Source organism: Bubalus bubalis, chromosome 3, assembly GCF_019923935.1.
Source record: "Bubalus bubalis isolate 160015118507 breed Murrah chromosome 3, NDDB_SH_1, whole genome shotgun sequence".
In the NCBI taxonomy this organism is placed as follows: Eukaryota; Metazoa; Chordata; class Mammalia; order Artiodactyla; family Bovidae; genus Bubalus; species Bubalus bubalis.
In genome coordinates this window covers 131813633-131828624 of record NC_059159.1, presented here as the reverse complement: position 1 = coordinate 131828624, position 14992 = coordinate 131813633, and the positions used below count along the sequence as shown (strand labels likewise).

The 14992-nt window shown below is 47.2% G+C and overlaps 1 protein-coding gene across 5 annotated transcripts in view; it reads left to right on the top strand.

Annotated features, from left to right (window-relative positions):
- Window positions 1-14992, top strand: part of PEBP4 (phosphatidylethanolamine binding protein 4) — a 223101-nt gene that overhangs the window by 95359 nt on the left and 112750 nt on the right. For 4 of the 5 annotated variants that reach the window (XM_025279194.3, XM_025279196.3, XM_006040941.4 and 1 more), the window contains exon 4: window positions 14713-14811. The exons of the other annotated variant lie outside the window; for it this stretch is intronic. In XM_025279194.3, the coding sequence (XP_025134979.2) occupies window positions 14713-14811 (99 nt within the window). The remainder of the gene's footprint in view (window positions 1-14712; window positions 14812-14992) is intronic. 5 annotated transcript variants of the gene reach the window in all.

Here is a 14992-nt window from a genome sequence, read left to right as displayed (position 1 = left end):
CGGGGGACAAATCTCTGGTGAAACCATAGCACCTCCCAAAGCCTGAGCCATCAGCCCAGCCACTCACCCCTATCTGGGCTCAGTCACCCAGAGCAAGTGTGAAAATGCCACCTTTGCAGGCCGGAATCCGCAAGAAATTGGAAACCTGCTGTCCGTTCATTCCCACTTCTCTTTTCATGTTTGCTGTTATTTTTTAACACTTTTTTTTTTTCCTCATAAAAGCACTATCCTCTTCCCCAGAGCTTGCCTGTAGCGAAGGCATGGTCTGTACAACTGCAATTATTTCAGAGAACAGATGGAGTGAGGAGCAGAAAGTCTGTTAATAGTAATAGAAATGCTACATGTTAACCTGGACAGCACACGATGACAGTCCCATGACTACCCGTTCTGTTCCCACCAGCTGGGCCACCAAAGTAGGAATGAGATATTCACAAACACAGCCATCAGCCACGTAGCCACCTAAAGTTAGAACTCGAATTCCTTCACACCAGGGGCTTTGGCGACCGCAGTGGCTCTGGCCGAGGGCAGGGGAGGCCAAGCCCCCGCTCCGTACCAGGCGGAGCACAATTGGCCCCGCTTAGCTTCAACTGCCCAGGCTTCCTGGGTCAGCCGAGGTCCAGGCCCAGCTTTCAGGCAAACGCTGAGCTCTCTGGTCTCACCCACGAGCCAATCTAACCAGCCCTTTACTTCAGTCTCTTGGATGGGAACATTAAGCCCAGCTGAGCTGATCTTGACTTCCTAGGGGGCAGTGGGTAAGTGGGAGGCCTGGCTCCCCCAGGCAGAGGCCTGAAAGACAAAGGGCAAGCGATACAGCATCAGGGCCAGCAGTACAAAGGGCTTACCCATCTCTGGGCCAGAAACCTCCTCCCCTTTCTAGAACATGGAAAATAAACCAATGTCTTATCCTGACAGAGGAAATGGGTCAATTTGCTTCAACCAATATTTATTAAGCACCTCCTATATGTGCAAAAACATATGCCAGGTGCTTCAGGAACAACAAAGAAATCATAGTCCCCACCTTCAAAAAAAATCACGCTCCGAGTGACTCCCCTGGTGATCCAGTGGTTAAGAATCTGCCTTAAGAGTCTGCCAAGAGGATGCACCTTCAATACCTGGTCAGGGAACTAAGACCCCACATGTCTCTGGGCAACTAAGCCCACATGCTGCAACTAAGAGCTGATGCAGCCAAAAATAAAAATAAATAATTATTTTTAAAACAAGAAAAAGAAAATCATACTCTAATAAGAAAGACTAAGAGATTTCTGCCTGAGTATAACTAGATACATAACAGATGTTGACAAGCACCCCACTAAGGTACAAACAAAATATGTTCTCGGGGTTCAAATAGGAAGGACATCATCTCTGGTTCAAGAGGTTCAGAAGTCTTCACAGAGGAGTTAGGTAGTATTTGAGGTATGTCTTAAAGAAAGGAAAGGATTTTCCAATGAGCAGAGAGACTGGTGGCAAAGAATTTGCCTGTCAAGCAAGAGACGCCATTCAATCCCTGGGTCAGGAAGATGCCCTGGAGAAGCAAATGGCAACCCTACCCCAGTATTCTTGCCTGGAGATTTCCATGGACAGAGGAGCCTGGCGGGCTACAGTCCATGGGATTGCAAAAGAATTTGACACGACTGAGCAACTAAACAACAACAGAGAGAACAGGACAGATAAAGGTGCAAAAGTAGGGAAGGGGAATCACATGGGAGATGGGGAATATGCCATTTGTGTACCCGTGTCTGGCCATGGTGGGATCAGCTGGGCAGCATGACTGACAGCAAGCAATCAAAGGTCTGATGCCAGGGTGGGGAGTTTGTGTTGAAGTCATAAGTCCGTGGCAAGCTGTTCTTTAGACAGATGTGTGCTGGCCAGAGCCAACTCTGTGCTCCTCTTGCCAGTCTCATTTTGGCAGCTTAGATGGGCCATGGTGTGAATATTTACCATGGAAATGGGCAAGAGCCGCAAGCCAGGGCTTGTTTTTGTTTGGCTGTTTGTTTGTTTTCCAAAGAACTGGTCTACCAAGTCAGCACTGGCTTACTCTAGTACAAGCCAGCAGCGCATGAGCAGGAAGGGAGACAGAGAGGGAAGAGGGCCAGTTAAGAGACTATTGAAATAGTAGAGGCAAGAGCTAGTTTCAGGGACTTCCCTAGTGGCCAAATGACTCCGTACTTCAAGTGCAGGGGGCGTGGGTTGGATCCCTGGTCAGGCAACTAGGATCCCACGTGGCTGGGGTGGCCAAAAAATCAATCAATCAAATCCTTGCCTCATTGAACCTTTGAGAAAAAAAAAAAAAAAGCTAGTTCAGACCTTACCCGAAGGTGTCAGAGAGAAGGAGGAAAAGTGAGCCTGGGTTCTAGAGAGAACCTAAGCTTAGAAATCAGAAAGAATGGGGCACGGTCGGAGAGGGAAGAGGCAAAAGATGATTCATCTTTTTCATTTGGTGGCTGACAAAATGTCAGGGCCATTCATAGAGAAACAGGCAAGTCAGAGGAGGAACTGGTGAGCAGGATGGAGGTGAATGTGGCTTTGGAGATGAATATGGTCGTCCGGGAACCAGTTTGATTGAAGAAACGAGCCACCTGCTCAGTATTGCTTATGAGCCCTCCTTCTCATTCCCTCCCTTCAGTTCCCTTCTCTCCCTCCCACCCTCCCTCCCAGGCAGCTCAGATAATATCTCAATTCATCACTCAACAGGCAGGGATCTCTGTTTCTGCTTCCCTGCGTGTGAGGCTTTGAAATTTAAATAAGTCCCTCAGCTTTACAAAGACAGAAAAGTGGCAGTGGACCACCGTGGGGGCTTTAGTCAATGGGTAGAGCACAGTGAACTGGCCAGGATTTGAACTCACCACTCGGCACAGCGCCAGGATCCCAGGCGCCTCCCCTCCCCCAGCCATCTTACGCGGGCAGATGCTGTGGAGGGACTGCGGTCCCCAGAGGACTGGGCAGCACAGTGGCAGAAGGCACTAGATTCAGAGATGCCGGAACACGTTGCCAACAAGCACATCTTTGTAGTATGTATGTTTTAAATTACACAAGCGTCCAGAGACCTAGGTGCAGAGGAATTTGCAACATCAAACAAATACCATATTGTTATGAATAAAAGTCAACACCAAATCTGTTCCTCTTCCTCCAGACCTGTGCCTGCCCTTCTGCACAGGGAAAAGAGGGTAGAATTGGGAGGTGAGGGAGATGGTTTTAAATCCCAGAGAAACCATTCCATGGCTCACAATGACTGGCATTTATTGGTCGCTTAATTTGTGCCAGGTGCTATTTGGGGCCATTTAACTCACTTAATGTGCATAGAAATTCAAGAGAAAATCACTGTGATTATTGTGATCGCTCTTTTAGAGATAATAAATCTGAAGCCCAGAGAGTTTAGGCAACCTGCCCAAGGCCACACAGCCATGAGTAGAATTCACATGGCTAAAACATATTTCCTCAGACAGATGGGCTTAATCCTTCTGAACTTCATTTTCCCATCTGTAGACTCAGAATAATAATCTCTATTTAGCAGATGTTCCCTCCAGTGGCTCCTTGTCCCTAGTCATGTGACTCTGGCCACAGCAAATTATGGCCTTAACCATCTGCATGCATGCTAAACCACTTCAGTCATGTCTGACTCTCGGTGACCCTATGGACTGTAGCCCACCAGGCTCCTCTGTCCATGGGATTCTCCAAGAAAGACTACTGGAATGAGTTGCCAGGCCCTCCTCCAGGGCATCTTCCCTACTCAGGGATCGAACCTGTGTCTCTTACATCTCTAGCATTGGCAGGCAGGTTCTTTCCTGCTAGTGCCCCCTGGGAAGCCCATGGTCTTAACTGAAAGAAAGTGAAGTCACTCAGTCATGTCCAACTCTTTGTGGCCCCATGAACTGTAGCCTACCAGGCTCCTTCATCCACAGAATTTTCCAGGCAAGAGTACTGGAGTGGGTTGCCATTTCCTTCTCCAGGGGATCTTCCTGACCCAGGGATCAAACCCAGGTCTCCCGCATTGCAGGCAGACTCTTTACCATCTGAGCTACTTGGACCCATATCACCCGCCACCTCCCATCTCCACATTCGGCTGCTGTAAATCATCCTTTCTTTTCCCTCATTGACTACCGCCTTTTCTGTGAAGACTGACCTTCTCACCACCACCCCATTGGGCCTCAACATGCTTGGTTCCCTGTTCTGTGTTCCCAGAGCCCTTTGTGTAAGTGTGTATCCCAGCCTGTCATGGTGTACTCTAGTTGTTTACATGTCTGTCTCTCGTGGTGTTTCGTGAACCATCCAAGGGCATCTCTGTAGACTCAGTGTGGGGTGCAGCCCCAAGTAGCTGAGGAAACAGGGCCCTTCAGCCTGGACAAAAGGTCATTGTGAGGCTGTGATCCTTGCTTCAAATGTCTGAAGGGCGGCCATGTACAAGAAAGACGGGACTCATTTTATGCCAGAAAGAATAGCTGTGAGTTTTAAGGGCAGTTTCTGGCTCCATGAGACATAGCCCTTTCTAACAATCTGAGCTGTACTTGAATGAGTCGCATCCCCCCAACCAGGGGAGTGAAGGACACCCACTGCTGGGAGCGCCATGGAGTTGTTAGATGTTTGCTGGCTAGATTTGCTTAAGGAAACTTGGCCCATTTCCTGCTGCATTCCAGGGTTCTGTAATCTGTCCCACTCCCAGGCAAACTTAGTCCCTTTGGGAACACAAAAAGAGGGAGAGTTAGAAGGAACAGTTGTCTCTATATGCACTAGCGTCCCCGTCCAGAGCTGGATATGTGGAGAGCTCACCCTCTCTGTCTCCAGACAGTTGGAGACAAGCCTTGAGGAATTAGTCTTCTGGCTGTGAAGGCAACTGCCACTCCAGGGACCATTGAGAACAAACTCTGAGAGCATTTGTTCACAGCAACAAAACTTGACCCATGGACATTGCTTCACGGTCTTAAAAATACTTTCATACCTTTAACTCATTTTATTTTTAGAATAACCCTGTGGTGTGGGACACATATTATCGCCATTTTGCAGATCCATAAACTGCACCTTGGTGTGCGTAAATGACTTACCTCCAAATGCACAGCATGTACAAGCAACAACTGGGGCTACAATCTTTGTCCTCTATCATTTACTTGAGTAATCTTTTCACAACATCAGGATGCCTCTCTGAAATTCAGCCTCTGACACTCACTTACCAAAACCAGCACCAACAACTGATGTGCATGTCAGGTAGGAATGTGTTTAGGTACAAGGAAGAAAAATCCGTACCATATGAACTTATAGGGTTTATTTGTTTTGTGCAACAAAAAGTCTAGGGATTGGCAATCGTGGGCTGATTCAGCAGCTCAGGGACCCAAGTTCTTTCTGTCTCTCTGCTTTGTCATCTTGCGCCTATAGGTTGAAGTAACCTCATGTTTGTCCCCTGTTGGCCACAGAATAGCTGCTGCACATCCAACATGACATCTACATTTCAGGCAGGAAGAAGGAAAGGGGGAAGGGGAAAAGGCAATAAGGGTCTTCTCTTGGTAAGTCTTTGCCTTTTTTTCAGGAAGAGATCCCTTTCCAGGGACTTTCTTCTACCTCTTCCTGGCCAGAACCTGCTCCCTTGGTGCAGGAGAAGCTAAGGGATCCAGTATTACAGCTTTCCAGCCTCTGTAGTAGAGGGGACAAGGAAGAAGGACAGCTGATCCACAGCGACTACACAACACCTCCTCCCAAATGTGTCAAAGCATGGCATGAACCCCAGCTCCCAGGGGCATGAGCCTCTGTCCACACAGTCAGGGAAGTGTCTTTGTCAGCACCTCTGGACAGAAATGTTGTTCTTCTGGATGCCAGCCTGAAATGTGAGTTGGTCCTCAGGGATGAAAGGCTTTAGGCTCAAGGGGCAACTCCCGGCCTGCATCCTGGTGAGCCCATCAGTCCTGGTGAGGAACAGCTGTTACACTCAACCTCCCCCAGGAAGAAGGCTCTTAACTAGATTTCCCATACAGAACTGTGTGGAGGAGGTTCAAACACAACCAACCCACCATAGGCTAAATTTGTACTCCAACCAACCTCATAATGAATAGTAGGAGACTCGTGTTTGTGACTTCAGCTTCTAGATTCGGCGCTCCAGTCCCTCAATCTCCAGGGCCCCAGGCACCAGGGACCCCGGCCAGGATCAGGGGAAGCCCGCCCTCTGTATAGAGAGGGCACGTGGTCTTCCTTGAGAGTACACTGAGGAGAAGGAGGGAAATCTGGGTTTTTTTCAGTCAGTGACTGATTTGGTCAAGGACTTGGGGGAACCAGATTTCAGGGCTGTGGTTCTCACCTCTAACTCTACATCAGTGTCACCTGGGAAATTTCCACATCGACGCTAATGCCGGGGCCTCTCCACCTTGGCAGTTTGGAAAACCTGATATTCTGATTCTGATATTCAGGCAGGGGTAAGGAGTACTGCTTTGGAGAGGACGGCTCTCCATTCAACTTGACTGTGAACCCTTAACCTTAACAGATCAGCTCAGTCCTTCATTCTAGGACAAGTGAGGGCTGTAGGCCACAAGCCACAGACATAATGAATAAACGTCACTCAGTTGTGTCCGACTCTTTGCAACCCCATGGAATAGTCCATGGAATTCTCCAGGCCAGAAGACTGGAATGTAGCCGTTCCCTACTCCAGGGGATCTTCCCAACCCAGGGATAGAACCCAGGTCTCCTGCATGGCAGGCGGATTCTTTACCATCAGAGCCACCAGGGAAGCCCAAGGCCACAGACATAATCATATCAGAGAATGAGAAAAATGCAATGCTAGCTACTCCCCAGTTTCCTATAGTCTTCAAATGGGCTTGGTGGATATCTGAGTCACAAGGAGTCAAGGGCCCCACTCTAAAACGTACCTGGGGTTTGTTGGTTTGTTTGTTGAATATTTATTTATTTGGCTGTGCCAGGTCTTAGTTGCGGTAGGCAGAATCGTTAGCTGCAGCTTATGGGATATTTTTTTAATATATATAATTATTTATTCATTTGGCTGCCCCAGATCTTAGCTGCGGCACGTGGGACCTTTGACCTGCATTGAGGCATTCAAGATTTATTTATTTTGGTTACAGCATGCAGGATCTTAGTTGTGGCATGTGGGATCCAGTTCCCCAAGCAGGGATTGAATCCCAGTGCTGGCAGCGCAGAGTCTTAGCCACTGGACCACCAGGGAAGTCCCCTGGGATTTGTTTTCATTGGCTAAGATATGCAGATGGAAACAGTGGTCATGACGGGAGCAGATTATACTCACAGATCCCTAAAGACGGGAGTCATGGCACACCACACAGGGCCACATGGGGAAGCCCTAAGGTCCATCAGGAGGCAGAGGGAACAAGGAGAAAGCATGGATGAGAATGCTTTTGTGATTTTTGTGGCAAAAAAAATTGACGAGGGAGGATAAGCAGGGTAGACACGCTCGGGATTGGCTGGTTTGGATAATTCCGGCCGACCCTGAAGCACAGGAGCTGCCCCTGGTTGCCTGGAAGCTGACCCCCAGATGAGTAGGCCTGAAGGATAGTGGCTCAGCCCGATAAAGGGGAGGATGTAGGCTCTGAATTAGTAGATTTGCACTTGAAGAGCCTGCTCTCAGTTATGTGTGTACTGTCTCTGGGAACCGACAGCCTCTCCAGGGACAGCAAGGCGCCAGAGGTCAAACCATCAGAAAATAAAAGATGTGATTAATACCGGCTCCACCTTCGTGGCACTTCTAGGACTCAGGACTGTTTACTGAAATCCTATCATATTCTGTCCAAAGAATACTATCCAATTCTCCTCTCTGGGAAAGGCAGGCACGCACAGATTCTTCAAATGACAAGGTGGAAAGAGGGGTCCTCAGAGCCCCAGAGCACCCCTGCACATAAGGAAGGCCCCTCAGCCTGGGCATCTCTGAATTCCAGAAGGTATGACACGCTGGCCTGCCTCTGGGAATGACCACTCTTGTGCCATGCTGTGTCCCATCCCTCAGATGAATCAGCCTAATCAGCCCTCATTGGATGGTGCTGAACCCCCTAGGATCCACCCCTCACCCCACCATCTGTCTCTAAGTCACCCCTACACCCCCATTCACAAGCCTCTTTGGCATATAGGACCTGGCCCATCTGCACTGTCAACCCCCTCTGGCCCCCTCCACTGCCCCGCTAGTTCTCTGTCCCTCAGCCTTGGGGACTCTGTGCTTAGACACAGAACAACTTGCTATTGCCTTTCATGTCTCCATGGCTTTGTACATGCTGCTTCCTTTGCCTGGTGAGGCCTTCCATCCTGGGCAGACTTCCATTCATGAGGAGCCAGCTCAGAGGCACCATTCTCTGTGAGGCTTTATTCAGTCACCCCATGGCAGAGTTGATAACCTCCTTAAGCTTGCTTCTGCAGGCCCAGCAGTGTGTCTGCTGAGAGCCCCAAGGGTGCTCAGATTCTTTGCATGTATATCTAGCTCCCCACTAGGCTACTGTCTCCTCAAAGGTAGTGGCCACGTCTATCTCATTTCTTATGCTCAGCAGCCCCTCTCATGGTGCTTAATGCATGATAAGTGCTTAGTAGTGCTTGTGGAATGAATGAGTGGGTGAACAGCTGAACCCCTTGGGCCAAGTGCAATCAATATTTCAATTACTCATTCAAAAATATTTATTGTCTTCTACGTGCAGGACCCTGTAATCTATGCAGGTATAGAGGTAAGCAGAAACAGACACAATCCACACACTCAAGAAGGTCTTGGTCTTGTGGGGAAGTGAAGTGTTAGTCCCTTAGTCATGTCTGACTGTTTGTGACCCCATGGACTGTAGCCCGCCAGGCACCTCTGTCCATGGGATTCTCCAGGCAAGAATACTGGAGTGGGTTGCCATTCCCTTCTCCAAGTCTTGTGGGGACACAGATGTGGCAACAGGGAGCAAGGACAACTCCTGGGGTTTAAGGGGCATGAGAGAACACGTGCCAACACCGGAGGGCGCTAAGGGGAAGAGGCCCTGAGGGGAAAGGCAGGCAAAGGCAAGAAAGTAGAGCAATTTATGGAGAGACAGAGGATGACGTGGCTTGTTATTTAGCGGCATTTCCAGAGGGCAGCGTGGAAGGGTTTGGAGGTGGAGGAAGAACAGAGGAACTCTTTTCCTTGACTCCAAGAAAAAGAGAAAAGAGCATCTGGGACATGATGGTGTGGTGAGGACCAAGGGCTGGGAAGGAGATAGTGGGGAGGGGGTGGTCTTTGAAAAGATCTGGATGGCAGGCAGGGAGATTTGGGCTCAACAGTTTCCCTGAAGGAAGCCAGTGGGGCAGTGGCCCGCGAGCCTGGGGGTGGAGTGTCCATGGGTGCTGTCTGCTCGCCTGGGTTCGTGGCTATCCCTGTGGTTGATATTTCCCTACTGGAATAATCAGAGTCATGGTGAGTTACAGGAAGAAGACAGCCCCAAGTACAGATGATGGTTGAGGGCAGACGCCAATGGTTCAAGGATGAGGCAAATCCAGCTCTGGCCACCTTCTTTCCTTCCTTTCCATTCTCCCCACCACTCACATTTCCCATAACTCTCGATTGGGATACAACTACTAAAATTCCTTCTAGAACAATAAGAAGATACATTTTAAAGGGGCAAAAGATTTATACAGTCATTTCACCAAAGAAGACTTACAGATAGTCAATTAAGACATGAAAAGATTCTCAACGTCACTAGTCAGGTAAAAAATCTGACTTTGATTCAGGAGACCCATGTTTGATCCCTGGGTCGGGAATATCCCCTGGAGAAGGACATGATTATCCACTTCTGTATTCTTGCCTGGAGAATTCCACGGACAGAGGAACCTGACAGGATATAGTCTATGGAGTTTCAAAGTCGGACATGACTGTGCAACTAACACACTGTCATTAGGGAAATATAAACAAAAAACTCAATGCGATGCTGCTTTACACTTGCTAGAATGGCTACAATCAGACAGACGGATGACAACAAGTGTTGGTGAGGATGTGGAGAAATTGGAACCTTTATACAGTCCTGGTGAAATTGCAAAGTGGTGAGACCACTTCAGAAAACAGTGTGGCAGTTTTTTTTTAATATTAAACATAAATTTACCATATGTCCTAGCGATTCCACTGTAGGTATTTTCCCAAGAGAGCTGAAAACAAATACCACACAAAGACCTGCAGCAAATGTTCATATCAGCTTGATTCATAATAGTCCTAAAGTAGAAACAACCCAAATGTCCACAAAGTGGATAAGCAAAATGCACACCAATACCCACTCAATGGAATACTGTTTGGCAATTAAAAGGGATAACCTGTTGGTATATGCTACATGCAAAAATGTTATGCTGAGTGAAATAAGCCAGGCACAAAAGACAACATATTCTATGATTCCACTTGTCCAAAATGTCCAAGAAAGGCAAAAAGGCGATTATAGGGACAGGAAATGGATTGGAATTTGGCTGAAGATAGAGGCAGAAACAGGTAGTGATTGCAAATGGCACCAGGATTGTTTTGGGGGTGATGAAAATGTTCTAAATTTAGTGATGATTGCACCACTCTATTAATTTACTAAAAACTGTTGAAATGTGTACTTTAAAGGGGTGAAGTTTGTGTTAGGAAAATTATACTTCAATACAGCTGTGTAAAAACTTCACTTGGACAAGCACAGATCTAATGCTCCTCCTGTATTGTCATGATCATGCCAAAGCATGTGATCTGTTGACAAGGCTTCAGGTGTCTCTCTTCAAAGCCCAGGACGCTGGTCTGCCCTGCACCTAACTGACCTCCAAATATGCAGTGGGGATTCCCTGAGCTCTCCCTACTGTAAAGACAAAGCCATACCTCTTTACCTCTCAGCCAGATAGAGGGAGATGAGAACTAACAACTCTAAGATAATACTATGTGATTACTATACATTTCATTTGATTTTATCTTTTCAGTTTATTTTTAGCAGGTAATACATTTACATGGCTCAAAAATCGAAATGAAAGAATAGGCACATAAGAGAGATTTCCATCCTACCTCTGTTCCATCCACCCATATCCCACCACCACCCACATCTTTTTTTTTTTAAGTATCTTTCCAGAGTTTGTTTATGCAAATACAAACCAATGTGAAGAAATAGTTTATTTTTTCTTTCTTATGTAAAAGTAAGGTGCTAGATTAAACTGTTCTGCACCTTGCTTTTTTCACTCATTTATCTTAGAGAGTCTTTCAGATCAAATCTGAGAGATCTTCATTTTTTTTCCCAGCTATAAAGTGTTCCGTTGTGAGTGTGTATCAGTGTTTATTAACCAATCCCCAGCTGATGGATGCCTGCATCATTTCCAACTTTTGCTATTATAAACATGGCTGCAATGAATACCTTCTACAAAAGTCACTTCATAAATGTGCAAGCTATCTTTTGGGGAAAATATTACAGAAATGGGGTTGCTGGGTCAAAGGATAAATTGGCCTCATTTTTGCATTCCCATGGCAATGTAGGAAGCTTCCCCACAGCCTCGCCAGCAGGGCGTATTGTCCAGGTCTGGGATTTGCAGAATGCTTGATAGGTGTGTTGATTCCATCCTGCTTTCTTCAAGTGGGATTACTTTCTATTTTATTTCACAGCTTGTGGGATCTTAGTTCCCTGACAAGGGATCAAACTGGAGCCCCTGGCAGGGAAAGTGCCAAGTCTTAACCCCTGGACCTCCAAGGAATTCCCTTTCTGTTTTAATTTAAAATTTTATCTTTTTTTTTTATGTGTGGTAAGAACGTGAGATCTACCCTCTGAACAGATTTTGAAGTGTACAATAAGTGTCATCAACCCCAGGCACAGACTTGCACAATGGATCTCTAGCACTTACTCATCTTATGCAATTCATACTTTGCACCTATTGAACAGCAACCCCCCATTTCCCTCTTCCCTCTGCCCCTAGCCACCACCTTTCTGCTTTCTGCTTCTATGAGCTTGACTGTTTTAGATACCTCGTATAGACTGAAGGCTTCCCAGCCGGTGCTAACGGTAAAGAAGCCACCTGCCAATGCAGGAGATGTAGAGTCGTGGGTTTGATCCCTCGGTCAGGAAGATCCCCTGGAGGAAGGCATGGCAACCCACTCCAGTATTCTTGCCTGGAGAATCCCCATGGACAGAGGAGCCTGGCAGGCTACAATCTATGGGGTCCCAAAGAGTCAGACATGGTGGAAACAATTCAGCACACACACACACGCAACCTTACTACATACCTATGGTATATTCAATTTCTCGCCTCCCCAAATGACTACTTCACAGCCTCTCTGTTCCCAGACTTTCTATAATCCCTCTTCACTAATTATCTTGCCTCTGATTTATTGAGAAAATAAAAGTAACCAGAATCCAATTTCCTCATTCTTCACCACATCTCTCATGCCCTAACATCCAAACCTGTATCATCCACCCATCAAAGTCTAGGTCCTCCACTTTTGCTCTGGATCCCGTCCCCTTCCACCTTCCCAGAGTCTTGGCTCTTGCAATAAACCCCTTTCTTCTCTCTGACATCTATGCCTCCCTCGACACTGGATCACTTCCATCAGCCTGCAGACACGCCTCACTATCATTCTTCTCTTTAAAAATTTAAAAAGAAATAAATCTCTTGACTCTTCCTTCCCATTTAGTAACAGCTGCTCTGCATCTCAGCTGTCCTTCACACTACAGTTTCTCCTTTTATCGTCTTTAATAACTATCTTCAGTTCCTCACCTCCCATCTCTTCACCACCTGTTCCAATCAAACATCGTCCTTTCTACTCCACTGACACTGGTCTTGCCAAGATAACAGAGATCTCCATGTTGTCAAGTCACGTTGCCACGTCTGTGTCCTTGTCTTACTCTGCCTTTCAGCAGCATTCAACACAGTTGATCAATTTCTCCTCCTGGACACATTTTCTGTGTCAGCTTTCATGATACCTTCATTTCAAGTGGTTCCTTGTCTCCCTGGCTACAGTCTCCTTTGCTAGATCCTCCTCTCCTCTCAGTGTTAGTATGTTCTAGAGTTCACTCATGAGACCTCTTTTCTTCCCCAAGTCTAATCTCTCCATGAATCATCTTATTATTCTGTGATGAATTTAAAGGCCACCTTCAGTCCTTGGGATTCAATGACTTCAAAATTCATATATCCATCCTGACCTCTCCTCCAAATTCCTAAGTCTGACTTAGATACTTGTTTGACTTCAAGAGGCATTTCAAACGTAACATGTCCAAAACAGAACCCTCAGGATCCCCCTTGAAACAGTCTCCTCTGCAAGTCTTCTCCAAGGCCTTAAATGGCTCTGTTCATCCAGTTGCCCAAGCCAAAACCCCGAGTCCTCCTCCATTTCTCTTTCCCTACCCGATCCTCCCTGCCCTACTGTCCAGTCCACCAGCAAGACCCACTGATGCTCCCTAAAAGTACTTCCCCAGTCCACCTACTGGCTTTTGTCTCCATTGCTACCATTCTAGTCCATAAGCCATCATCTTGCCATTTACCACTGCAGTAGCCTCCTGTCTGGCTTCCTGCCAACCATTCACTCTCCATCCAGCCACCAAGACTACTTTTAACAGTGTAAACCAGAGCATATCACTGTCCTGGCTAAAAAATACCCTCCAGTGGTTCTGCATTGCACTTGGAATAAAACCCCAGCCTCACCCAAGTCTGCAAAGCCTTCTGTGGCCGGAACCCCATCCATCTCTCCAACCCCGTCACTCTTCTGGCTTGCCTCTAGCCACGTGGCACTTTTTCTGTTGCTCAAACCCTCACTTATTCCCACCTGAAGGCCTTTTAGCGGTTGTTTCCCCTTCTTAGAAAGCTTACTCCCTCCACGTCATGTCCAACTCTGCAGGGTTAAGCAATGCATGCATTGCACACGGGCCCCCAGGTGAGAAAGGGGGGCATGTTGTTGTTGTTGTTTAGTTGCTAAGTCATGTCTCACTTTTTCCTGACCCTATGGACTGTAGCCCACCAGGTTCCTCTGTCTATGGGATTTCCAGGCAACAATACTGGAGTGAGTTGCCATTTCCTTCTCCAGAGGATCTTCCCAACCCAGGGATCAAACCCGTGTCTGCTGTATTGGCAGGCGGATTCTTTATCACTGAGCCACCAGGGAAGCTCTTACTCCCTCCAACCTCACTCTATTTTATTTTGTTCATAGCACTAATCCCACGTTGGCATTTCCTTGGTTTTTGTCATTCAGTTTGTGTGTGTGTGTGTATGTGTGTGTGTCTTACCTAGAGTAAAATCTTCCTGAAAGTATGGGTCACACTGTCTTGTTCTCTGCTGAACTCCCAGTACCTAGAACAGCTTCTGGCCCATAACAGGTGTTCAGAAAATGTTTGTTGAAGGGATGAATGAATCTGAGCATTCCTTGCGATCGGTACAGCTCCTGACATGGATATACTAAGCTCACTTGTATTTGCTGAATTAATGGACAGGTTGCTCCAACTCCGTGTGTGAGCTTCTTGAGAACAGAAGCCCTATTTCCTTTGTTTCCTCCCCAGCTCCTGGCATGATGCTAGGGACTTCCAGGTGCTGGGTAAATATGCTTGCTTGATTGATTCTTCTTCATAAAGGGAAAGCCAACTATTAAGCTGCCTACTTAATAGACCAGTTCTCTGAGAATCAGCATGTGACACAAGAGGAAAGTCATAAGAATAGGGCTGAATCAAGTAAGAAGCTCCAGGGGTGGGTCAGCCACTGTTGGCTGGAATTGAGGTAAAGTGAGTGTCTGCACCTTGTAGATTTCCTATCCGAATTCTAGCCACGACACTACACTTGTTTCTGGTGAATGTGTTACAGGATGCAGCCTACATCCTGGTGATGGTGGACCCCGATGCCCCCAGCAGGTCTTCTCCCAAAGCTCGATTCTGGAGACATTGGCTGGTGTCAGATATCAAGGTAAGCAGTGCCAGAAGGCACTTTCAGACTCAGCGGGCACTGGGGCCAGAAGATGGTCATTCTCAGCTCTCACTTGGGTTCTCAGCTCTCATTTGGGAGGGTCAGGGATCCTGCTGAGCCAGGACTTCTGTGTCAGGTCGCCCCCAGCACCCAGCTGTCACAGCCTTGTGCACGTTTTCTA